This window comes from Camelina sativa, chromosome 8, assembly GCF_030686135.1.
Source record: "Camelina sativa cultivar CO46 ecotype springtype chromosome 8, ASM3068613v1".
In the NCBI taxonomy this organism is placed as follows: domain Eukaryota; kingdom Viridiplantae; phylum Streptophyta; class Magnoliopsida; order Brassicales; family Brassicaceae; genus Camelina; species Camelina sativa.
This window is the reverse complement of record NC_141887.1, coordinates 24,554,251-24,578,712: the sequence shown is the minus strand read 5'-3', so window position 1 is coordinate 24,578,712 and position 24,462 is coordinate 24,554,251. Positions and strand designations below refer to the sequence as shown.

The window sequence follows — 24,462 nt, the reverse complement described above, 5'->3', positions numbered from 1 at the left end:
AGTTGGCAGCCAACATTGCGTGTCCACAAGGGATATTTAGTCGATCATAATGTTTGCAAGTGCATTTTTTCAAATCCAGAAGGACATGGTGCTTCCCGTTGAACAACCCCACAATTTCATAACTCCAACTTGAAACAGTTGCAACCTTGGTTCCGGTAACTAGTGACATGTTCTTTGTCATTTGTTTATCAACCTCAGGATTTACCAACCCGTTGTGTCTGGCAGAATTTTTCCTCCTTGCCCTGAACCAGCGTGTTAACATAGCCCTAATAAACTTAAGCAACTCCACTATTGGTGACGCCCTACCCTTCCATAATGTTTTGTTCAACGATTTAGCTATGTTACTAGTCATCAAATTGTAACGGTCTCCCTGAAAATATGCGCGTGACCAATGAGCAGCACCAATTTTGTCAAGCCATTTAGCACATTCGATGTTTTTTCCTCTAATTTGTCCATACATCGTCCGGAAAGAGCCAACTGTGAAGGCATATGCAACATTAGTGACCAGTTTGGCAAGACCTTTGTTGTGAAATTTAGCATTGACATTCCGCGCAAAGTGGACAATACAAGCTGCATGATGAGACTGGGGAAAAACCCTCTTTTTAGCAACGTAAATGTTCTGACATCTGTCAGAAATGATGGTGAGGGTATTGCTGTCTGCGATTATCCGTTCAAGCTTTTCAAAGACCCAAGTCCACGCATCATCATTCTCGCTATCTACAACAGCAAACGCTAGAGGGAATACTTGAAAGTTAGCATCTTGGCCACTTGCTGTCAACAACACTCCTTTGTACTTACCAGTTAGATGCTTCCCGTCCACAAGAAGAACACGTCTCAACTTACCAAAGCCTTGTATTGATGTACCAAACACCAAAAACGTGTACAAGAACCTTTCACTACCATCATCCTCGATTTCTGTTTTGATATCTGTTACAGTACCGGGGTTTGCGAGCTTCAAAAGATGCAAATATTCAGCCAATTGATCATATGAATCTTCATCAGAGCCAAACAAAATGTCTGTAGCTTTTTCCCTAGCACTACGACACTTACTGTATAATGTTGACACCTTTAGATCCTCAAGGACCAATTGCTGCAGGTCCATTGGTCCTGGGGCTTTAGATGGATCGCTAAATTGTGCTTTGAAGACAGCAGCAATAACTCGAGATGTCGCCTTCTTCATGTAATTGCACCTTGTTTCAACTGAGCATGTATTTTCCAAACATGCTTTACGTATCTCATAGTATCCATTGTTCAATTCTTTAGCCATTATCCTCCAGTCGCATCGTACAGAAGAACAATTAAGAACAAAGTAGTCTCGCTTCGTCCGGGTTTGTCTAAAATGGAATTGTTTCTTAATTGCATATATGGCAAAACCTATCTGGCAATCTTCTTTGTTGGCAAATTTTATGCCCTTGTATGTGCCTTTATCATCGTCATCAATGTAAAGATCAGGAATCTCATCCCTCTCATATTCTATGTCATCAAACAGAGGAGAAATATCAAACTCCTCATCATCAACATATTCTAACCTCCTTTTCGGTTTAGCTGGAATCTGTTCCTGTCCACCATTATGTGTCCACGTGGTCATGGTACTTTTGGACATGGTCACTGCTTGCTGGGTCACCCCTCAGACCGAAAACCCCACCAGAATCCATACCAAATTTCTCACCTTTTGGTAAGGATGTCCCACCGTTGATGACAACCCTATGGTCAAAGCAGTCATTCGTGGTACACATAATTTCTACAGGATCAGTACGACCAAAATGATCTCCCACAAAGTTTCCCCAAAGTTCTCGATCATAACCTGTAGGAGTAAGAATCTCCTGAGTTGGTCCTTCTTCTTCTTCTGCATCTTCTTCTTCTTCAGAACTATGACCCCAGTCTTCAACATTACCCTCAGCCTCGTGCCCAATACTTCTTCTCCAGTCTTCAATATTACAACCTCGTCCCCAATACTTTGACTCTATTTTATCCACCTCAGCCAATAGCGATGGATCAACCTGGGTGGTAGGTATTATGGGAATTGTTGATTTCAAACCAACAATTCCTTCCATTTCAACATCAACATCAATTAAAGTGTTATTGGTGACAAAACAACACTTCCCACGCTTCCCACTATTACCGAAACTACAACCAGCTGAACTTCCAGCAGACACACGCTTCCCACTCTTAATATTAGAAAATCCAATCTTAAAATTTTCTTCCATTTCAGACAGACCATCGAGGATGACATCATCCAGTTGGCTTCCAAAAGCGGCATCAGGTAATGGTGCCAACTCATCATCGCTTGTTCCAAAACTACATCCAGGCGACTTACCGGAGAGAGGAATGCCACGACCAGAAACATCAGAAACTCTATCCCCTGTATTTAACTCATCTATGCTCGTACCTCTATTTCTAGACTCTTGGAAGTTGACAAACATATTTAAATGACGGTTCTCCCGAAACAATTGCTTGAAGTAGTCTAAGCCAACATCGGTGGTAACAAATACAGGAGGAGTTCTCTCACCCGTGGTGAAAAGCATGCTGTTAGGAGGAGAAAAGCTGAAAGAAGCCTTCTTCTTCAGAACGCCGAATTCGAGTAGTACAACATCCTCAAGTTCAGCTAACGTAACAGTCTCGGAGAGGGGAACGACCCTCGAAACGAGAAACTTATTGACCTCAAACCTCCAAACGCCATCCACAGAAGAAGCCCACTCACCGCATAGGAAAATACAATGTCCAACCTGCAACCAATAACGGTTGTTGGTTTATAAATCACATAATTGCAATCCACAGAAAAGAAACAAAACCAATGATGCAATCCACGGAAAACAACCAAAAAACGTAAAAGACATTTATTACCAGGGCCGCCATGTTCGGCTTAGCAAAACCCTATTCCTTCCTGTCTCCCTTATCCACACAAAAGGAAACTTTTATATATGGCTGCCAACATCGACTTGGAGGAACTATACACGTGTAAGTCATACAGCCACAAGATCAAAGATTTTTAGTTACCAATGGAAGGATGAGATTCTTTTGCTCTAACCATTTTGGTTAGAAAGGATGACTTGGTAAGAAGGAGTTGAGGGGTGAAGTTATATAGAAAAGATGTGAACAGTGTAAAAGCAAGGCAAAAAGTGCCTTCTAGACAAAAAATGTGTTAGGATGCAATAAAATATATGAAAAGTGTGTTAGGATATAATAATTCCTATATTTTAATTGTGGCGATTGGTTTTGTTATTTATGCACCATATAAGTCATATAGATGCCAAATAGATAATCATAGCAGTTTTAGACCGTTGAACTGGTCTAGACAATTTTATGGACATTTGTTTTTGGGTAGATTGTATATTGATGATGAGACTTGGACTTGTGACTTTAAAATTTCAATCATTCCACATACATGTGTGCATGTGATCAGCCTTTTAATACGAATCGATAATGAAGTATAAACTCTGGCCACTATAACAATTATTAGGAACTAGTAGTGTTTTTTTTTCTTTTCTTTTTAGTCTAATCCGTAACATATCGCTAATTGGAATTGTTATGCGTTCTGCTAAGAAAAGGTTACAATTATTTGAATAATAATGTACGGTAAAAGCGTTACAGCAATGATCATCATAACATTATCGACAAGCCAATCACTTAATTTACGGAAAATTAAAATAAACGTCTGAGGGCCCAAATCATATCACAGGTAAATAGTGCTTCACTTTATCTAGACAATTTCATATATTCTCACAAGTTCCAAAATTAAACTGTTTTGGATTTGTTATATACAAATTGAGTAAAGGAAAACTGAACTTGAACCAGGAGTACGTGGTTTTCATGAATGAATAGCTAATATATACTGGCAAAGTGAGTATGCTAGGAAATTTAAGGAGAGAAGGTTATCGTATACGATTCGGGATGGCATGCGGGACAATACGGTTTCGAACAGTTTTTGTCAATAATGTGAGCGAAGTGTACAATCGGGTGGTGATTGTTACGTCGATGTGCATACCTTTCTTTCCGAACATGGTAAATCATCAGCTAGAGAGCCCAAAAGTTCGAATTTGTTATTGACAAAATGCAATGCAACATGGTGTCAAACTATGGAACTAGTTTGGCGTTTGGCTTTATGCCCAAAACATCAATGAATACATCCAATCAAATTGTGAAAGTGTTATGGGCATATATAAAGTAGATGATGATCTTTGATTTTGTCAAGACTCACCGTCACCGCAAAGGAAATTAACGAGCATGCGGAGCACCCCCCAACTTTATTAAATTTGTCAAGAATCTCAAAATCAAACTGTTTTAGATTTTTCAGGGTCTCAAATTAAATATTTGTCTTTTTCTTCATAATAAAACAAATTTGATGAAAGACATAATTGATCAGATCCATCTAATTTTACCATGTAGCTCATTTTGAATAACAACTAAACATGATCGGTAGTAAAGCGTTTGGTTCTTACTTCTTATAAATACCATGTTGCAAGTTCAATTTTTATAAAATGCAAATGTTTTTTTTTTGCTTATTTATATAGATCCTTCTCGAATGTTTCATCGCTGTTCAAATTGAGCCATCTATATATTATGAATTCCATCTGTGTGTGCTACCTATATATGATCCATCTTTTAAAATATAAACAGATAATTAAAATATATTATTTTCTAATTTACATGTAACTGATAACCAATAGAATCTAAACACAACATTACTCTTTGTATAATATTATTTATTCAATAATACTTTTCTTGATTTTTTGTTTAGTTATATATTTTACAAATTTTAATCACTACAAAAGTAAATTAAATATTTTAAGAAAATCATTTTTAGTTTTGCTAAGTATTTCAAAATATATTTTTGAAAATTTATAATACATACGCAAACTCATATAATCGAAGATGTATGAATGATGATCCTACACGTTATGACATTGTTGGATGCCGTTATCCAGCTCCCACATTATGAACTAGCTAGGACTAGAGAGACTCACAAGCCACATTATATTATTTCCTTTTGGAGTAGCTAGAAAAAACAGTAAATCGCCAAAGAGCACATTGTCATATTATGTGGATATTGTTGTTTAAAATGTTGAGAAATATTGATATATATGTATAACAAAAATATATGTAAATATTGTGGAAGAGTAGCGTTGAATAATAATGGAGAGGAGAGGATGGGAATGTCGTACTTATATCATGTGCGCTTCTGTGATGATTCCACATGCATTATGACCCTCCAAAACAAAACACGATATAAAGAGGGAAAAGAAAATTAAAAATAAAAGTTTGGATTCATGTTCTTATTCTCCTTTTTCCTGCTTCTCTGTAAAAAGTTTTTTTCCCATTATTGCACAACCAAGAAAACAGATGGTAAAGGCGTTTTATTTCACTGGAAAAACAAAGAATTACATATGTGCACAAATAAATAAGTTTCTTAAATTTGACTAAATTATAGTTTAACTTTTTATTCAATTAGCTTAATTTCATGATCCGGTTATGAAGTATGAACCATCTTTTTTGTCTATCATATTCTCTCAAAATATTAGACTGAAATTGAGAACTCAAGCTGTCACAATATTTTAATCTCACTTAGTATGAGATTTATCTATAATCTATAGACAAACCATATATAGCTACATTTACATATACTCATGTCACATTGAAACCATAGCAGCTCTGAAACTGTAATACACAAATACTATACGTGCAATAAAACTTATCAAGAATGTTGATAAATTTATAAGTCTTGATTCCATCTTTATGATCCAATATGGTGGTTACAACATTTTAGCTTGCTTCATGATTATCAAATTCTAACGATTAATTAGAAGCCGAGACTAAAAGGGATACCAGTAGAATTAAGCCATGTGTCACCATTGATAAATTGACCGACGGTGAATTGGGTTGCCTCAGTTGAGTTTTCGATGCGTCTAAAACCGGACCATTTGACCCGCTCTGTCATGTTTGCACCAGGCCCTTCATTCATGTACTCTCCATAGTATAAGGGTTCAAGTGCAGAACTTTTATTCCACTCCAACCATCCAGAAGGATTTATGAGATCATCAATATATGATTTTATGATAGCCGTCCTAGAATAGTTTCTCCATGGTCGACCGAAGTACGCCGTGAAGTTACCTTTCACAGGGATCAGATCAGGTGCGGCCAAGATTCTACTATGGATTATAGATATACCAGTGGGCTGGGCCGACCCATTGCGGCTTTGAGCGGTAAATGCAATCTTCTGGTGAGGATTTGGTCTACGAGCATAAAGACTACAGTTCTGGAACACAACAGCCGCGTTGCCGCATATGAAATCGATTGTACCATATATATCGCATTCTCGGTAAAACTGTTTGGCTGAATGAACATAAAGGGTGTCTTCGTAACCCTCGAACGCGCAACGGTAGAAGGCTGAGAGATCAGAGCCGCTTCGCAATGCCACAGCCTGTTTTTTGGCCGGTCCAGCAAAATTCACGAATGTTATGTCCTTAGCTATGAAGCCTTTCCCTTTCACGCCTGCATACACAATTATATAGGTTAGGAAAAAAAAAACAGAGGAATTGTATGAAGTACTTTTGTTGCGGAGAGATTAATAGATATCTTTAAATTAGATTTTATTTGGGCTCAAGATATAATTTGGTCTCAGCCCATCAAGATATCTCTAAATTAAATTGAACTCTTTATCAAAAGGCTCTACTACTACTAACCTACGGTAGCAGTTCGAAAAGTTGGCCATCCATCAACGCAGTTGCGGTTTGCTTTTATGACTGTTTTTCCGATACCGTCTCCGACAAACATTATCATTGTCTTCTTCTTCGGTACTTCGACGTTCTCAAAATATTCTCCACCTTTTATATAAATAACAAATCTACCCAAAAAATTGAAGATTAATATTAGACAATGACTTGGGAAAAGAAAAAAAACATGACATGTATTAATACGGTTAAAACCAAAAAGAGTATCATTTCACTTTCATAAACCTGAATTGCATGTGTCACGTCTCAAGCTTGTTAGTGTGTATCCCTCAGTGGCTCAAATACACAGATATTCATAAGGAACTATGTAATGTTGTTAGAAAGAAAAAAAATTATGTAATGTTGTTAGACTTAGACATTTGCAGAATCGTGAAACTATTTTTACGTGTGTACCAATTAGATTTAAGTGACTTAATATGGTCCATACAATTCATTTTAATTTTAAATAAATGAATAAAAATTCTGAGAAATTGTGATTAGTGAAAACTTGGGAAATCATTTCTTCATTATTGGTGCCATGTTTGTAATTTTTCTTTTTTCAAATGTTAACTTGACTACATAACGGGTTAAGATTTTATGTACCTAGTTTCGCTAGAGTTTGGAGCGGCAGAGACGGCGGCACTAATGGTTGTGAAGTTTCCGGTTCCATCCTTCGCCACCGAGAGATTGAAACTGGTCTCTTGTACTGGAGCTTGAAGGAGTCTCTGGTCAAACTCTGAGACCCAACCCGGGTACTCAACGTCAACGTCAGATGATTCCCGGGACGGGTTCTTCCTCGACATCACCTGAAGCATGTCGAGGGAGTTACTGAGGTTGTTAGAGATGTTTAAGATGCTCTCCTTCAAGTTCTTAGGCAATGCAACACTCATATCATTGTTATTCTCATTGCCACATCTCGAGAAACCATCTAGACACGTGTCTTGGTTTGTCATGGCGTTGCTGAGCAACATTTTGACGTCATGGGACTCAAAGGATGAAGATCGGAGGCTAGAGAGTGCGGCTTGGAGATCTGAGATGGTGTCGTCGAGTAGACCAAGACAGTCTTCTAATGCGCAGCGTTCACGGTTGGTTAGGTTTGGATCAACACGGTTTTGGAGGTCGGAGAAGTGGAGGAAGAGACACTAACCTTTAAGATGGTTAGGTTTAGGGTGGCGATTACGAGCTCAGGGGTGACTTTGGTTCCGGTCAAATGCTGTGTTTTGTGAGTGGTGTATGATGGTGAATGAGATGAAACGACGGCGGATAAGAAGATTAAGTGATAGGTTAATGGCAGTAAGTTGAAAATTAAGTGTTTTGGTTTTTTTCTAATTGGATTATTTTTTTTTTTTTCTTTAAGATTGTAGTAAAATCGAAAGAAAAAAATAAAAGACAAAGCTGAAATGTAAAAGAGGTGAATGGTGGTGTGTGGTCTTATATAAAAACTCCCAAAGGTAACAATATATATGCGAAGAATGTTATATACAACAAATTAAATAAAAGAGAAACTGGGAATTTAATATTAAAATTAATTGTTTCAACTTAATATATACTTCTATAGATAAATTGATTAAAAAGATAATTTTGTTTTGTTTTGACCATCTGCCCTATCTGTAGCTTATTTCTACTTTTGAAAAGACGTTGTCAATATTCCTTTCCATGCTTACATAAAAAATAATAATACAGAGATTAGAGAATACATCTTACTAGCTAGTAGCTACTGACCAAAAATAATTAACACAAAGATCAGAACACATCTTACTAGCTAGTACCTACTTACCAAAACCCATTAACACCCAAAGGTCAGAACACATCTTACTAGCTGGTACCTACTTACCAAAATCAATTAACACAAAGATCAAACACACATGGATCTTACATTATAGCAAGTAATAAATTGTCGCAATGATGTGATCCCCTGCAGCTTACAATTTCTTTTTTTTTTTTGATAATCCAGCTTACAATTATATGTGCATGGTAATGTATTAATGAAATTTTGCTTCTATGCAAAGATCAAAACACATCTTACTAGCTAGTACCTACTTACCAAAACCCATTAACACCCAAAGGTCAGAACACATCTAACTAGCTGGTACCTAGTTACCAAAATCAATTAACACAAAGATCAAAACACATAGATCTTACATTATAGCAAGTATTAAATTGTCGAAATTATTTGATCCCCTGCAGCTTACAATTTCTTTTCTATTTTTGATAATCCAGCTTACAATTATATGTGCATGGTAATGTATTAATGAAATTTTGCTTATATGCTACTATCAAAATTTGTAATGATTAGACTAGAGGTCAAGAGTAAAAGGAATTCCGGTAGAATTAAGCCATTTGTTGCCTTCGATAAATGGACCAACAGAGAACTCAGTTGCTTCCTCCACGGTTTCTATACGCTTAAAACCAGGCCACTGGACCCGGTTGGTCAGGTTCGACCCCGGCCCTTCGTTCATGTACTCTCCATAATATAAGGTTTCAAGTGCAAAATCATTTTTCCACTTAAACCATCCGGCAGGATCCACCAGATCGTCAATAAACGATTTCATGATAACCGTCCTAGAATATAGTTGCCACGGACGGCCTAAATATGCTTTGAAGTTGGCTTGCACAGGGATCAATTCAGGTGCGGCCAAGATCTTGCAATGAATTATAGAAATGCCTGTGGGTAGACGTGAGTCTTCCCGACCTTGAGCGGTATATATGATTCTCTGGTTAGGATTTGGTCTACGAGCAAAGAGACTACAATTCTGGAACACAACCGATGCGTCGCCAAATATGAAGTCGACCGTGCCATATATATCACATTCTCGATAAAACTGTTTGTGTGAATGGGCATAGATGGTGTCTTGGTAGCTTTCAAAGCTGCATCGGTAGAAGGCAGAGAGGTCAGAACTACTTCGTAATGCCACAGCCTGGTGTTTAGCCGGTCCGGCATCATTCACGAATGATAAGTCCTTAGCTATGAAGCCACTACCTCTCACACCTGCATATACAATTATATATTGTATTTAAGATAATACAATAATATGATAGACATATATAGAGTTGTCGTAAATGATTTGCAAAAATTGCAAACATTGTCGTAAATTGCCTAATATTTAATACAAGCTGCAAAAAATGTATAGCATTGTAAATCTGAAGGACTTACCATTTACCAACGGTGGCAGAGAAATATGCTGTCCATCCATCTCCATAACTACGGTTAGCTTTTATTACTGTCAGTCCGATTCCATCCCCGACGAACATTATCATTGTCTTCTCCCTCAGTATTTCAATGTTTTCGAAATATACCCCAGATTTTATATATATCACAAACCTACCATATAATAAAATAAAATCAATATACATTCATTGAGGCATTGACTTCATAGATATTCAAAAGTTCAAAAGAAAGGCATAGCTATGTAATTTTAAGCTAAAATAAAATAAAGACATATGTATATACTATATAGTAAAATAAATCAAGTATGAGCTGAGTATTGACGACGACCAAGAGAAAATTATAATATGTACACGTATCCCACTCACTACAATATGATACGGTTCCGATTAAAATGATCATGAAAATATATATGTAAATGTTATGCTCAAAACATATTTAGATTTTTTTGTATTAATGTTACATACTTAGAATTTTATTAGAATGATTTAAAATTAAATGGACAGGACAATAATATCTTTGAAAATTTCATGTAATTTTGTGTTTAATTTGGCTTCTTTAATTTAATGCATGATTTGATTACATGTTGATCATAGTTTATTTCGAGATCTTTTTTATTCTTCATGTAGAATTTTTCTAGATTCTCTTTGAGTAACATTTATGGAAATTTTGGTTACATTGTATCACTAGCATAAACGTTCTTCGTTATTTTTTTTTTCTCACAAACAAAAGGAACAAAAAGAAACTAATGATCTCAACGTAACCAAAATTTCCGTAGACACTAGTGATTACAAAAACACTTGTGTTTTGGTCATTGATTTTGCGTAGAGTAGAAGAAACAAACCTAGTTTAAGATATGTTGTTTGTTGTAACTGTGATGAGTATAGAACAAGTTTAAATTATAATTTTCTTCAAAAGTTTTAAAAACCAAGTTTAAGATATTACGTTGAAACAACCAAATTAACTCGAAAGAAAGAAATATAATCTATCGGAAACTTGGAAAAACGTTGTTAAAATACAGAATGAAGATTTTCGCAAATACGAATATTCAAAGCAAGACTAAAGAAGAATTATCTGTTCACTAACTTACTTGGAATTATTTGTAAATTGTAACACTTTTTTTTAGCGCAAATTAAGTTTAGATTTCTTTTATTTTTTCCTTTCCGACCTATCTAAAATTTTAGTCTCTAAAAATAAAAAAGAATCAAATTCAAAATCGAGGAAATTGATCGAACGAATCATTAACCAAAACAGATTTTGGAAAAGAAATTAATTACAAAACAAAAATTAATAAAAAAACATGCAGAATGCTATTGTTATCTACACGTTACCACCTTTACCAACCAAACCTAATATCCAACGTTTTCGTACCTGGTGTCGCTCGAGTTGGGAGCGGCGGATACGGCCTCGCCTATGGTTGTATAGTTTCCGGTACCATTTTGAGCCACCACCAGATCAACCTTAGTCTCATCCACGGGATCTTGAAGTAGGTTGCGGTCACTCCCTGAGACCCACATCGGAAACCCAACGTCCTCCTCAAGTTTCCCCGGAATATTCCCTGGAATATCCTCAAGCATATCTAACGAGTTCCTGACGTGGCTAGAGATATCGAATAGGCTCTCTTTCAAGCTCTCAGCCACTCCATACGTCTTGTTATTATTATAATTCAAATCATCCTCCTCTTCGTCGTCGCTAGAAGCAAAACCATCGAGACACGTTCGTGTATTTGTCATCGTAGCGCTGAGTAACATTTTAACGTTATGGATCTCCGGAGAATGAGATCGGAGCTCGGATATCGCGGCGGTGAGATCAAAGACGGTGTCATCGAGTAGCTGGAGACAGTCGTCGAATGCGCAGCGGTCGCGGTGGCTTAGGTTAGAGCCTAGACGGTTTAGGAGGTCAGAGAAGTTGGAGGAAGAGAGATTGACCTTTGAGATGGTTTGGTTTAATGCGGCGACGAGGAGCTCAGTGCTGTCATCGGAGGATGTAAAACGCTGCGTTTTGTGTGGTGAGTGAGATGAGAATACGGTGGATAAGAAGAAGAGTAGGAGAAAGGTCAATCGTAGAATCTGTTTGGACTCTTTCTTCATCTCGGATTATTCAAAATGTAGTGATCGGAGCTGTAATGAAAGAGGAACTTATATAAGAAATTCGCAACGATACAGTAACACCTAACCAATTGATTTGATGTGCCTAGCCAAACCAAGCAAGCACGCACGCATACACACGTGATGACGTTTCCGTTCGACTTTCATCTCCTATTTCGTTGAAGAATTGTAACACATGATGTCTGATGAAATATTCCATGTTCTACAAAATATTCAATTTTAAACACATGAAAATTGATGCCGTTAATACTATGAACCCGATGTATTCTCCGATTCAATTGTCGATAAATCATGATAAAAATGATTAACTCTAAACACAGAGACCACAAATGTATCATCTATGATCATGAGAAAATACAAAGATCCATATTCCCAATTCCTAAGCACACCCGGTTCAAATTTTTTTGGACCTTGTGTCAAATTTTAAGGTCTTATTTGCAGATTTCAGAACTTTGAAGTCCTTATTTGTCAAAATATCAAATCTATACTTTAAAAGTAGGCTAACTCTCTCCCTGAGCTTGACACGTCAACACCTAAAAGAGTGACATGTGTGCTCTTCCTTCCAACAAAACAAAAAAACAAATTTAAACCTAATTCTAATGCAGCCCATTAGTGTCAAAGCTCTTCCTTCCAACAAAACAAAAAAAACAAATTTAAACCTAATTCTAATGCAGCCCATTAGTGTCAAACCATTCACAGCCCAGCTCCACAACAAAAACTTTGGCTTCACATAGGCCTGGACAAAATACCCGACCCGAAATATCCGTATTGGAACCGAACCGAAAAATCCCGGTTCGGATCGGGTATGAATTGAATGACTAAGATAAATAGTAATTTATATTAAGGTCCACAATTTTTGGTAAGCTTTTGCCTCTAAGTATGGTTAATGTAGCTTGTTGTCAAGCTCTTCTTTAGGGAGGAGGTCACATTGTGACATATTTTGTTACTAATATAAACTCTGTTCTTGGTAAGAAGGAGAGTTTTTTTATCTTCAGATAAATCTAAGATCACTTTCTTTTTTGTGTGTTTGAAGCAGAATTAATGACTAAGCTGAATAAAGATTGATCCATTTTTGTTTGTCAGGCGGAAGCTAAAATACTGAGAGGACCACATGGGGATCTTGAAAGTTACCTGGAAGCAATTGATCAATTGAGAGGAACTATCAAAACTAGAGGATGAGTTCAGACAGATACTACAAAACTACAGGTTCTCTTACTTTAGATTATACAAATATTTACACTTGTGCCTAATTTATGAAGCTAATTTGCTTGCTTGTGCAAGGATTGTTTACTTACACTTGATATTTTAATCTCTTTCAACAATGTTAGCAAGCCAATGGAACCATGATCCGCATCACAAGAGCTTAGAAAACGCTATTTTTACAGTCCCAACAGTCATTCCCCCGAGAGTCCTCCCTCTGCTTCATGATTTGGCTCAACGAATGGTTCAAGCTGGTCATGAGCAACAACTTTTCAAAGCTTACAGGTACAACCTTTCCTTATTTTGCTTCACTCTCCTCTTAGTCTCTCTCAGTAATGTCATGAGATGTATACTGATCCATGTTAGTATTTGTAATTTACTAGGGATACTCGAGCTGCGGTGTTGGAACAGAGTTTGCGAAAATTAGGTGTGGAGAGGCTTAGCAAAGATGATGTTCAAAGAATGCAATGGGAGGTCTTAGAAGCGAAGATTGGGAATTGTTACATGCGAATATCAGTATACAACAACACTCTTCCGAAAATAAACAATGAACACCTTTATATATTCGTTACGGTTTCCTTCACTGACACGGCACTTGCTTTGGGACAGGTGAAACTGTTGTTTGCTGCGGAAAAGAAAATATGCGACCAAATACTCGATGGAGTTGAGTCTCTGAGAGATCAGTGTTTCGGTAAAGTCACTGGTGCTTAGTTTCGGGGAGGCTATTGCTAAAAGCAAGAGATCACCTGAGAAACTCTTTGTTCTGCTAGATATGTATGAAATAATGAGAGAGCTTCAGCCCGAGGTAACAGTTTAATGTCTCACACAAAAATTATGTGTGTTTGCCGTCACCTAATTGTTTTTCATTTATATAGATTGAGTTGCTCTTTGGAAGCCAACCTTGTACCGAGATGAAAGATTCTGCGCTGAATCTGACAAAGCGATTAGCTCAGACAGCTCATGAAACTTTTGCTGATTTTGAAGAAGCAGTTGAAAAGGATGCTACTAAAACCGCGGTTATGGATGGAACCGTACATCCTCTTACTAGCTGTGTCATAAATTACGTCAAGTTCTTGTTCGAGTAAGTAACTTTTACATATGCAACAGAAATTGTCTGTGTTTTTGTTGGACTAATCAGAGATTTTTTTTTTGGAATTTTTGGGAACAGTTATCAATCGACGTTGACGCTACTATTTCAAGAGTTTGACTGTAAAGATCCTGATACTGAGCTGGGAGCTGTAACAACGAGGATCATGCACACTTTACATAATAATCTGGATGGTAAATCGAAACAGTACAAAGATGCAGCATTAACTCAGCTTTTCCTAATGAACAATGTTCACTACATTGAAATACCTAAAGATTAAAACAGGGAAACTGTATTTTTGGCATCCAATAAAGATTGAACAGGTTTTGTTAATCCTACTAGCTAGGTTGATAGCTGCGGGTATTTAGGGAAATAACAAAAGAAGTGTAAATATAATTTTAAAAAGAATTTAAACTTCCCATACACAGCGGAACAAAATTTAAATAACTAAAAAATAAAAATCGCATTTGTTAGTTAGTATTGTTTTTGATGTTCATTATTTAAGAATATTTAATAATTTTTTCATTGTTGCATAAAAAAATTGACCAACAGTATACCGCAGCCAACATGGGTCAATAATTAAATATATTTATAATAACATTACATTTATACATAACTAAACTTTTAATGATTAGAACAGAGGAGAATTTTTAAAAATACCTTTATTCTAAATCATTTTTAAAAAATACTCTTTCATGTTATCCATTTTCAAAAATATTACTTTTCCATGTATAAAACAACTAAATTCTAAGCTCTAAGTTCCAAATACTAAATCATAACTCCTCAAAACTATATCCTAAATGTAAAATAGAGAACCCAAACCGAAAAAAAATTCTAAAAATTAATTTAACATATTGTAATTGTGTAAAATAGGGTAAAAATAAAAATATTCAAAAAAGGTATTTTGAAAAGGAAATCCCAAAAGGGGTATTTTTAACAAAATTCTCTAAAATAAATTAAAATTGTAGAGCTTTTAACAAATAACCTACGAAAGAATTATAAATATAATATTATTTTAAAAAATTTACATTGAGGTTAAATATATCCCGTAAGTTAAGTATTTTTTAGATACAACCTATAAAATAATTATATCCATTATCAATAAGTATAATTCAATGGTTATAACACAAAATGAAAAATGTTAATATAGAAAATCCAATGAAATTAAATAATTTACAGTTTTATTTACTTACATTTAAATACTTCTTAACTTGGGTAAATAATTTAGAGTTTTTTTAGCTAACAAAATAGAATAGTTAAAATAAAAAATATGGTTAGATTAAGTAATTACAGTCTCACTTTACCAAATAAAAAAATTAATAGAAAAGCAAATAAATAAATGATGTAAGAAAAGTAAAATAGTATTTGTATCAATTGACTTATTCGTTTCTTCAAAAGTTATCCACAGATTATTATGAACCAAATTAACAATACAATTAATTTAACTAATTACTATTTTATAACTAATGTCGCATTTAAATCAAATACAGTTGCTCTACAAGTTGTTGATTTAGTAGTAGTTGTTGTTCCAACTGCTGCATGTGGAACTGTTTTGGTAGAAAAAAAGGTGTTTGCTATTGTTGTTTATCCGATTGTCTACAACAATAATTTGGTATCGTATTAATCTTCAAACATCTATTGCAGAGTATAAAACATGGGTTGAGGCGACTGCTATTAAACACACATTATTTTAAAACCAACTAAAAACTTCCTATGAACAAACGTCAATATACAAAATAGAAGACCAAAAAATAAATAACACAAACGAAAACAACATCCCGCGCGTAGCACAGGCACCCACCTAGTATAGATGATGCAATGAATGAGGACACTAAGTTCGGTTATTCTTTCATTGCATTGTAATTTCATACTCAAATTTCTTTTACTCACAATTTAAGATTATATATGTAATTATTGTGTAAAGTTTATAATAATTTTTTTAAAGATTATTATTATATATATACTAGTTGTTGTCGAATTAATATGAAGAGATTTAAGTATTAAAATTACATTATTTGAAAAAAGATTGAACTAGTGATGCCAAATTACGAAACAAAGACGATGCAATAGATATGACACCACACTTGGTTATTCTTCATTGTATTGTAATTTAACAGTCATATTTCTTTTATTAACTCGATTATATAAGATCATATGTAATTAATGTGTAAAGTTTGAATTATTTTTTTAATAATATTTGAAAAAATATTGAACTAGTGATGCCAAACTTACGAAACAAAAGCGATGCAATGGATAGGACATCACGCTCGGTTATTCTCTATTGTGTTGCAATTTAACACTCAAGATTTCTTTTATTAATTCGATTATCTAAGATCATATGTAATTAGTGTGTAAAGTTATGTAATATTTTTTTTAAGAATATTATTATATATATAGTAGTTGTTGTCAAATTAATATTAAAATTTTTAAATGTTAAAATTACAGTACTTGAAAAATATTGAACTAGTGATGTCAAACTTACAAACCAAAGACGATGCAATGGATTGGACACCAAGCTCGGTTATTCTTCAATGTAATGCAATTTAACACTCAAATTTCTTTATTAATTCAACAATTTAAGATCATATGTAGTTAGTGTGTAAAGTTTGTAATATATTTTATATATAGTAGTTGTTGTCTAATTAATATTAAGAAATTTAAGTGTTAAAGTTACATTACTTGAAAAATAATTGAGCTAGTGATGTTTGTAATATTTTTTATATATAGTAGTTGTTGTCAGATTAATATTAAGAAATTTAAGTGTGAAAATTACATTACTTGAAAAAAATTGAACTAGTGATATCAAACTTACGAACCAAAGGCGATGCAATGGGTAGGACACCAAGCTCGGTTATTCTCCATTGTATTTCAATTTAACACTCAAATTTCTTTTATTAATTTGACTATTTAAGATCATATGTAGTAAGTGTGTAAAGTTTGTAATATTTTTTATATATAGTAGTTGTTGTCTAGTTAATATTAAGAAATTTAAGTGTTAAAGTTACGTTACTTGAAAAATGATTGCACTAGTGATGCCAGACTTACGAACCAAAGACGATGCAATGGATAGGACACCAAGCTCGGTTATTCTCCATTGTATTTCAATTTAACACTCAAATTTTTTTTATTAATTTGACTATTTAAGATAATATGTAGTTAGTGTGTAAAGTTTGTAATATTTTTTTTTATATAGTAGTTGTTGTCTAATCAATATTAAGAAATTTAAGTGTTAAAATTACATTACTTGAAAAGAGATTGAACTAGTGATGCCAAACTTACGAACCAAAGACGATGCAATGGATAGGATACCAAGGTCGGTTATTCTCCACTGTATTTTAATTTAGCACTCAAATTTCTTTTATTAATTCGACTATTTAAGATCAAATGTGTAAAGTTTGTAATATTTTTTTATATAGAGTAGTTGTTGTCTAGTTAATAGAAATTTAAGTGTTAAAGTTACGTTACTTGAAAAAAGATTGAACTAGTGATGCCAAACTTACGAACCAAAGACGATACAACGGGTAGGACACCAAGCTCGGTTATTCTCCATTGTATTGCAACTTAACACTAAAATTTATTTTATTAATTCACATTTTAAGATCATATGTAGTTAGTGTGTAAAGTTTGTATTATCTTTTATATATAGTAGTTGTTGTCTAATTATTATTAAGAAATTTAAGTATTAAAATTACATCACTTGAAAAAAGATTGAACTAGTGATGCCAAACTTACGAACCAAAGACGATGCAATGTATAGGACACCAAGCTCAGTTATTCTCCATTGTATTTCAATTTAACACTCAAATTTCTTTTATTAATTCGACTATAAGATCATATGTAGTTAGTGTGTAAAGTTTGTAATATTTTTTATATATAGTAGTTGTTGTCAAATTAATATTAAGAAATTGAAGTGTTAATCTTACATTACTTGAAAAAAAATTGAACTTAGAACCAAAAAAGATGCAATGGATAGGACACCAAACTCCATTATTCTCCATTTTATTGCAATTTAACACTCAATTTTCTTTTATTAATTTGACAATATCAAATCATATTTAATTAGTGAGTTAATTTTGTATTAATTTCTTTTATTTAAAATATTATATAGAGAGTAGTTTAATTTTATCATGTTTAATTAATATATCATATTAATGAATTTAATTAAATCCTAATTCAAATAATGTAAAGTTGTGTGAGCTAACCTTAATCAAGTAGCTAGGGAGAATGACAGTTTTGATCCAGTTCTTCTGCGCATCTCAATACCCAAATAGACCTACAATTTTTTTTTTTTTTTTTTTTTTGAACAAATCACCCGAAAATTAAATTTTCCTTTAGACGCGTAAATAGATGTTTTGATATATTATAATATTACTAATTAGACTTAAAAGTTAAAATAATAGAAACAGACCAAAAGATGAGTAAGATGACATTACATGCCCCAGAAAACAATTTTCATTCTGATACATCCTAATATTGTATAGCCACAAAGTCACATTGATGGTGTGTGATGCTTACTAAAAGAAACACCAAACACGTGAAAACATATTACATCCTTTATGCTAGGCAAAAAACACACACACATGTAGATGTAGCACAAAAAAGTGAGACAAATACATACATATTGATGAGTCAGGCTTACCTGAATCGAATAATGGAAACAGAGAAACCAATCCAACCATAGTTTGTTGTATTACACACATGCCATTGCCACCTACAAAATAACAAAACGTTCATTAGACGCATGCTATAAAATAAACAGGTTATATATAAGACTATCTACAATGGGCTTGTTGAATCTTTTTTTCAACAGTTTAATGTCTACAACAAGGGTGTTGAATAAAAAAGAAAATAGATGTGCATTCATTTGAGTTGAACATTCAACAGGTTGAATGCAAAAAAAGTGGGAACTTCAGTGATAAGTGTCAGATTGTGATTGGAGGGAGTGGTGAGATAATGTTTTTTCTTTTGACCGACACTTTTTTTTTCTTTTCTTTTTATCTGTTGTTTTACTATTAGTTATCCAGATTTTTGTGTGTTTTTATCTCCTCTCAATTATTTGGTTGTAATCAGTTTTTTTTTTTAAAACGAAATTTATATCAAAATTCATAATTTTTTAAAATCTATATATAGTGACCATTTTGTTTCTTTTGGAGATAAAAAAAACTTCATTTCTCACTATAACTTTCTCCTATATCTTCCTATCAACTCTTTATACTTTTTTTAATTTTGTTTTGTTGTTAAATGGATCCCAATAATAATCCGTTTAACACTCAAAATTCTTCTAATCATCCGTTCAAGTATCCAAATCCCAACAATTATCAGTTTCAAAACCAATCCGCAAATCAACCCCAAAATGTACCAAATTATGGGTTTTCACCAAAATTTTTCTTGTCATCAGCTGTTCCAAACTATCCTCCATATTTTGGATCAAGATGCCATATCCATCTCAAACACCTTCTAGTTCTTCTACTCCAATGGGTAATGTTTCAAATGTTGGAGTAAATGAATTTCCGGGATTTTCTACACAAATGGCTCTTGGTGATATGAGCGGTGGTACTGAAGCCACTCCAAATACAGAAGATTCAACTCCAACTCGCCGGAAAAGCCCCAATTGGACAACATAACAAAATTTGGTGTTATTGAGTGGATGGATTAAATATGGAACATACAACGTTGTTGGTAAAAACCAAAAAGGTGAAGCTTATTGGGGTAAAGTTGCTGACTACTGTAATGAACATTGCTCATTTCATCCTCCTCGTGATGGAGCTTCATGCAGAAATCAACTACATGAATCAAAAACTAGGCAAATGGATTGGTGCTTATGATAACGCCAAGCGTTTACAACAAAGCGGCTGGTCGGAGAATGATGCACGCATGTGCGTGCTAGATGTCAATTACGTGATTCAAATGTCCATCATGAATTGCAAGCAGATCTAGTCAAACACATATGGACAAAATTTGGGATGTTCCGTGATTAAAGAGGTTCTTAAATTTCTGCGTGTGATTTAAGTTAAGATGATTGTACTAATTAAGTTATGTTCGTTTTATTAGCTGTATTGTGTGTGTTTGTATTTTCCGAATTTGAAGTTTGTGTAATTTTATTTGTTTTAATAATTAATAATTTTTATTTTTGTCATATTAAAATATTAGCTAAAAATATAAAATTCAATTTAAAAATAATAATGTGACTTTTATTAATTTTAAATTACTATAAATGTGTTGTTATCAAATTAAGTAAAAATAAAAAAATATAAAATGAAAATAGTGGGGTAAGGTGTTGAATTTTATTAAACAAAATTGTTGGAGAGGTTAAAATTGATTTGGGTGTTGAATGATTAGATGGAAGAAAGAGAAAATGATGTGGAAGTTGAGGTGGAGGGTGTTGAAAAAAAATCATTGTACATGGTCTAATAGTTCATCAATAGAGAAAAGATAATATAATTAAAGAAAAAATTAACAGAGAAAAAGAGAGACATAACCTGAGAGCATTGCAGAGATTGATCCGATCATCATTGGCTTATATGTTCAGGCTTGCATAATGGCTTTACTTTTATGCCCTGTAGTACACACAACTCCCTGGATAATGTCCCAACTGACCACAAGTAAAACAATAAGGCTCTCGGTCACTGGGAACATAGATACGTTCCACAGAACTACCACGCCCCATAGCCACTCCTCCACTAGTGCTCAAAGGTCCCTGCACAGGCGAAGACTCTCTCCACCAAGTGGATATGGGACTCAAGGATGGCGTAGTGGGTGATGGGAGATATGGTGAAGCAAGCGGAGATGATGGAGGGTCAAGATCGTACCACTCTGGAACTAGAGGCACATCAAGAACAGAACCAGCAAACGTCAATGGTGACTTCGGACTCTCAACAGGCATAGAATTGCATGAGTCAGAAGAGATACTAATGTAATCCTCGACCATGACCACCTCAGGACTGTCAGGAATGTCCCCCACGATCACACAGTCGTCCTCCTCGTCTGATGGTGCTGGCACAGAAGCGGGTACAACTGGATCTCCAGCTGGTGTTGGGGTCTCGGCTACGATCTGCTCCTCCTCGCCCTCACATGGGTCTGTCTCTATCAGTCTGCAAGGAACTACACCCTCCGCACTCACCATCTCACTATCACCACACACACTACCATTGCTCGATGGTATCACCGTCTCAGGAAGACTAGGTCCACTGCCAACGTCAACAACGCCCGAACTGACCACAGAAACAGAGCTTGGACCCGCCTCGTCCGTTGCTCCAAGTCCCTCTTGAGTCTCTCGCACAACAGGCTGTATCAGGGCCGCTCGCGGTGACCCGTCAACACGTGCCCGCCAAACAACACCATTTGGACGACCACGCTGATACGCCTCATGTATAGTGAGCATCCTCCTGGTCGGCGGTCCCGAGGGGAGTCAGCCCCTCATCCTCATACCACGTCCACGTCTCGTCATCTGCATTCACAAAGACACAAACAAAGGGTGAGTTCTAAATCCTAACAAGAACAACTAGACATGCAAATGATCACAGACAACCAGATTTTTCTAGATAGCTTTTGCGACACATTTTGACTCTATAAAACAATGAAAAAGAAAGTCCCATGAGTATGGATAAACCATACTCTGATACCACGCTTATAACACCCCCGAACCATTCTATAACTAAAACGGAACAAGAGCATCACGTATGACACCCGTAATCAGTCGACAAAGGTTCTCGGAACGCATTCATTTGCCCAAATCAACCGATCTCGAGTATCTTTACCTCTCTATCATGGCCTAAGGATTTTCAAACCCTTACCACGGTCGCGAGTTGTGTCAGTCCAGACAGGAGTAATATATCATTCGAATGGTTTCAGGTTTAAATAATACCGAATCTTATTTATTATAGTATCATAATTTAAATCGTTACAAAATAAGTATAGTTTCTTGGGCCCATAAAGAAAACTATACAAAATAAATCTATCGAGTTTTTAGCAAAAAGCTGTAAAACATCTAATCTGACCAGCCTATGATCACCGCAGCAGCTATGGGTTTACCTAAAGAGAATACCTGCAAAAACAAAAGGTAGCATCATGAGTAATCTAAAATTACTCAATGAGCCCGCCTAACTAACCTCTAAAAAATGACCCAACTTGGACTCTAACAACAAACAAGCAACTAATGCAAGCAACACATGCATTAAGTAAATCAGAGAATCATGCAATTAAACAAATGCTTAAAGAAGCTAAAGTACTCAAATACAGAGTACCTACACAACGACTCACACTACTACCTATACGATACTAATTAACTTTGCCTTAAAGTCTTTGATCTTCTGCGATATGGATTTCCCACCAGGCAATGCTTCCTCGACCCTTAGCCACAAAGGCTAGAAGGATCACATCCCTTTCCCAAAACCGTGTATAAGGGACCTATTCCCTTACGATAAAATTTCCTACTTCGTCAAGTAGTGCTCGTTGGTAGCGAACCACTCCAAGCCATTGGGACAATCACGTTATCGCCTTACCAAGTCTTAACAAGAATAATGACTTAACCCAAAAATACAAGTATATCTAAAAACTAAGGATACTTGCAACAAAAACTAACAATCAATTCAACAAACATTAGCAAGACTAATACAACAACACACAACAAACTATCATGATTCCTATCATAATAAATAACAAATAAAACACAACACCAAACAAGACATCTCAAACTCGTCAATAACTATCAATTATTGACCGACAAATAACAAGCAACATAACGGCTATAACGATAGCATAACCGATTATACTAACATCAAAAGTACTCACAACAAACAAATCACACAATAATAACCACATCAAACTAAACACACAACAATGAACATGAACTATACCAAAATAGAACATGAACCTAACATGCAACACATACCCTAAGAAATTAAAACAATATACACAACAACCACACAAAAAAGACAACAACCAAACTTAACCTCACACGAAATAAGGAAATAAATCCTAGACATGTGTTAGGTACTCACAAGGTTAGGCTGGAACTTGGCTTGGTTTCACATCTCTGACTAGCTAGATCCGCGCGAACTCGAAAGTTCTGGATTTTGCATCATCAAGATCCGCTTAGGCTAGGATCTAAAAGGAAAAAGCTAGAAAGGAAACTGAACTATGACTAGGCAACTTACCTAACAACCTTTATAACCTTCCTTGAATACTCCCTTGAGCTACTTAGAGACTTCCCTTAACTCCAAGAACTAACTATAAACTTTAACTAAGGTTTAAGGTGGATTTTAGGTTTACTTAAGCTAATGAACGGTGGGTGGGTATTTATACTCCTCTAGGGTCGATTCTGAGGTTGATTAGTTACCTAAACAAATGTCTTTCGTTCAGTTCTTAGCCAATCACATCTCGCCATTTTAATTTTGACCATACTTATCTATTTTCCATGCCAACACATGGCATTACAGCTCAACAACGCCCCCATCTTGTTCTTTTGGCTAAGAATGAACCACTTGGTCTCTTATTGACCAAACAAAACTCTCCTAATTGATTCTAAGTCTAACTCTCACAAACTGTTAACCGTTTCTTGCCGGAAATATCCCGTTTCGACCAGTTTTATGTGCTATTGCTCTAAAAATAATTCCTCCATGAAAACTCTGATTGTTTCAAGATAAAATTCTCTATTTTCTCTTCTTTTATATTTCCTAAAATCTTCAAGCTCAAATAAAATTACCGTATCACTTTTCTTTTAGGTGATCGGCTAAAAGAGTCTTTGTCGACTTGATTTTCTAAAAGAAAAATATTCTGAGCTTCAACTTGATTTTCTACTTCTTGCTATAGCATCCTCAACTTCCTCAAGGTACTCTTAATTTATTTCATGCTTGTCCTTAGCACAAATTTCTAATTCTGCTCCTTAGCGCTCTTCTGAGTAGCTTCTGGGTCAATTTTCAGGAAATCTGAAAACTGGCTGATTCTTCTTGGCTAAAACCTTTCAAGCGTCTTATATGATTTAATCATATGCCTTAGCACACTTAATGCTTCATTTTCTTCCTTCCAAACTTATTCTTAGTCGCTGGACTAATTACCCGAAAAATAGCGTCTCTCGCTAAATGGCTATCGGCTCCTGTTGAACTTAGCGTTGATCCTTAAATAATCTTTGCAGAGCTTCTTGATGCTAGTCCTCTTAGCTACTGATCGACTCTAGTCTTTCTTATAAATTCTCTT

At 35.0% G+C, this 24,462-nt stretch overlaps 2 protein-coding genes and 2 pseudogenes across 3 annotated transcripts; 2 read left to right on the top strand and 2 right to left on the bottom strand.

Moving 5' to 3' along the window:
* Positions 1-5,674: 5,674 nt before the first annotated feature.
* LOC104709803 (putative pectinesterase/pectinesterase inhibitor 39) lies at positions 5,675-8,154 on the bottom strand. Its single transcript, XM_087460673.1, has 3 exons — positions 7,311-8,154; positions 6,681-6,841; positions 5,675-6,489 (listed from the first exon to the last, which is right to left on the bottom strand). Exons 1-3 carry the CDS (start codon positions 7,676-7,678, stop codon positions 5,798-5,800), a joined length of 1,221 nt encoding a protein of 406 aa, XP_087316799.1. The 5' UTR covers positions 7,679-8,154; the 3' UTR covers positions 5,675-5,797.
* A 653-nt stretch (positions 8,155-8,807) lies between these two features.
* LOC104707870 (putative pectinesterase/pectinesterase inhibitor 40) lies at positions 8,808-11,985 on the bottom strand. Of its 2 annotated transcripts, none has more exons than XM_087461686.1 (3): positions 11,245-11,985; positions 9,862-10,029; positions 8,808-9,696 (listed from the first exon to the last, which is right to left on the bottom strand). In XM_087461686.1, exons 1-3 carry the CDS (start codon positions 11,961-11,963, stop codon positions 9,684-9,686), a joined length of 900 nt encoding a protein of 299 aa, XP_087317812.1. In that variant the 5' UTR covers positions 11,964-11,985; the 3' UTR covers positions 8,808-9,683. The 2 variants fall into 2 exon arrangements, with proteins under 2 accessions (XP_087317812.1, XP_010422610.1); XM_010424308.3 differs by having other exon boundaries at positions 9,869-10,029; positions 11,245-11,963.
* A 1,073-nt stretch (positions 11,986-13,058) lies between these two features.
* On the top strand, positions 13,059-14,548 carry LOC104709802 (exocyst complex component EXO70A1-like; annotated as a pseudogene).
* A 4,961-nt stretch (positions 14,549-19,509) lies between these two features.
* LOC147940416 (glutathione S-transferase T2-like) lies at positions 19,510-20,205 on the top strand (annotated as a pseudogene).
* The last annotated feature ends 4,257 nt before the right edge of the window (positions 20,206-24,462 follow it).

Bases quoted from the DNA above. Each gene is read 5' to 3' on its own strand.
- LOC104709803 (XM_087460673.1), bottom strand. From the start codon at position 7,678: ATGTTGCTCAGCAACGCCATGACAAACCAAGACACGTGTCTAGATGGT. The intron at 6,842-7,310 runs GTACATAAAATC...TTTTTTGGGTAG, and splicing joins CCAAACTCTAGCGAAACTAG to ATTTGTTATTTATATAAAAG. The intron at 6,490-6,680 runs GTTAGTAGTAGT...TTGTGTATGCAG, and splicing joins TTTTCGAACTGCTACCGTAG to GCGTGAAAGGGAAAGGCTTC.
- LOC104707870 (XM_010424308.3), bottom strand. From the start codon at position 11,963: ATGAAGAAAGAGTCCAAACAGATTCTACGATTGACCTTTCTCCTACTC. The intron at 10,030-11,244 runs GTACGAAAACGT...ATTATATGGTAG, and splicing joins CCCAACTCGAGCGACACCAG to GTTTGTGATATATATAAAAT. The intron at 9,697-9,868 runs GTAAATGGTAAG...TTGTATATGCAG, and splicing joins ATATTTCTCTGCCACCGTTG to GTGTGAGAGGTAGTGGCTTC.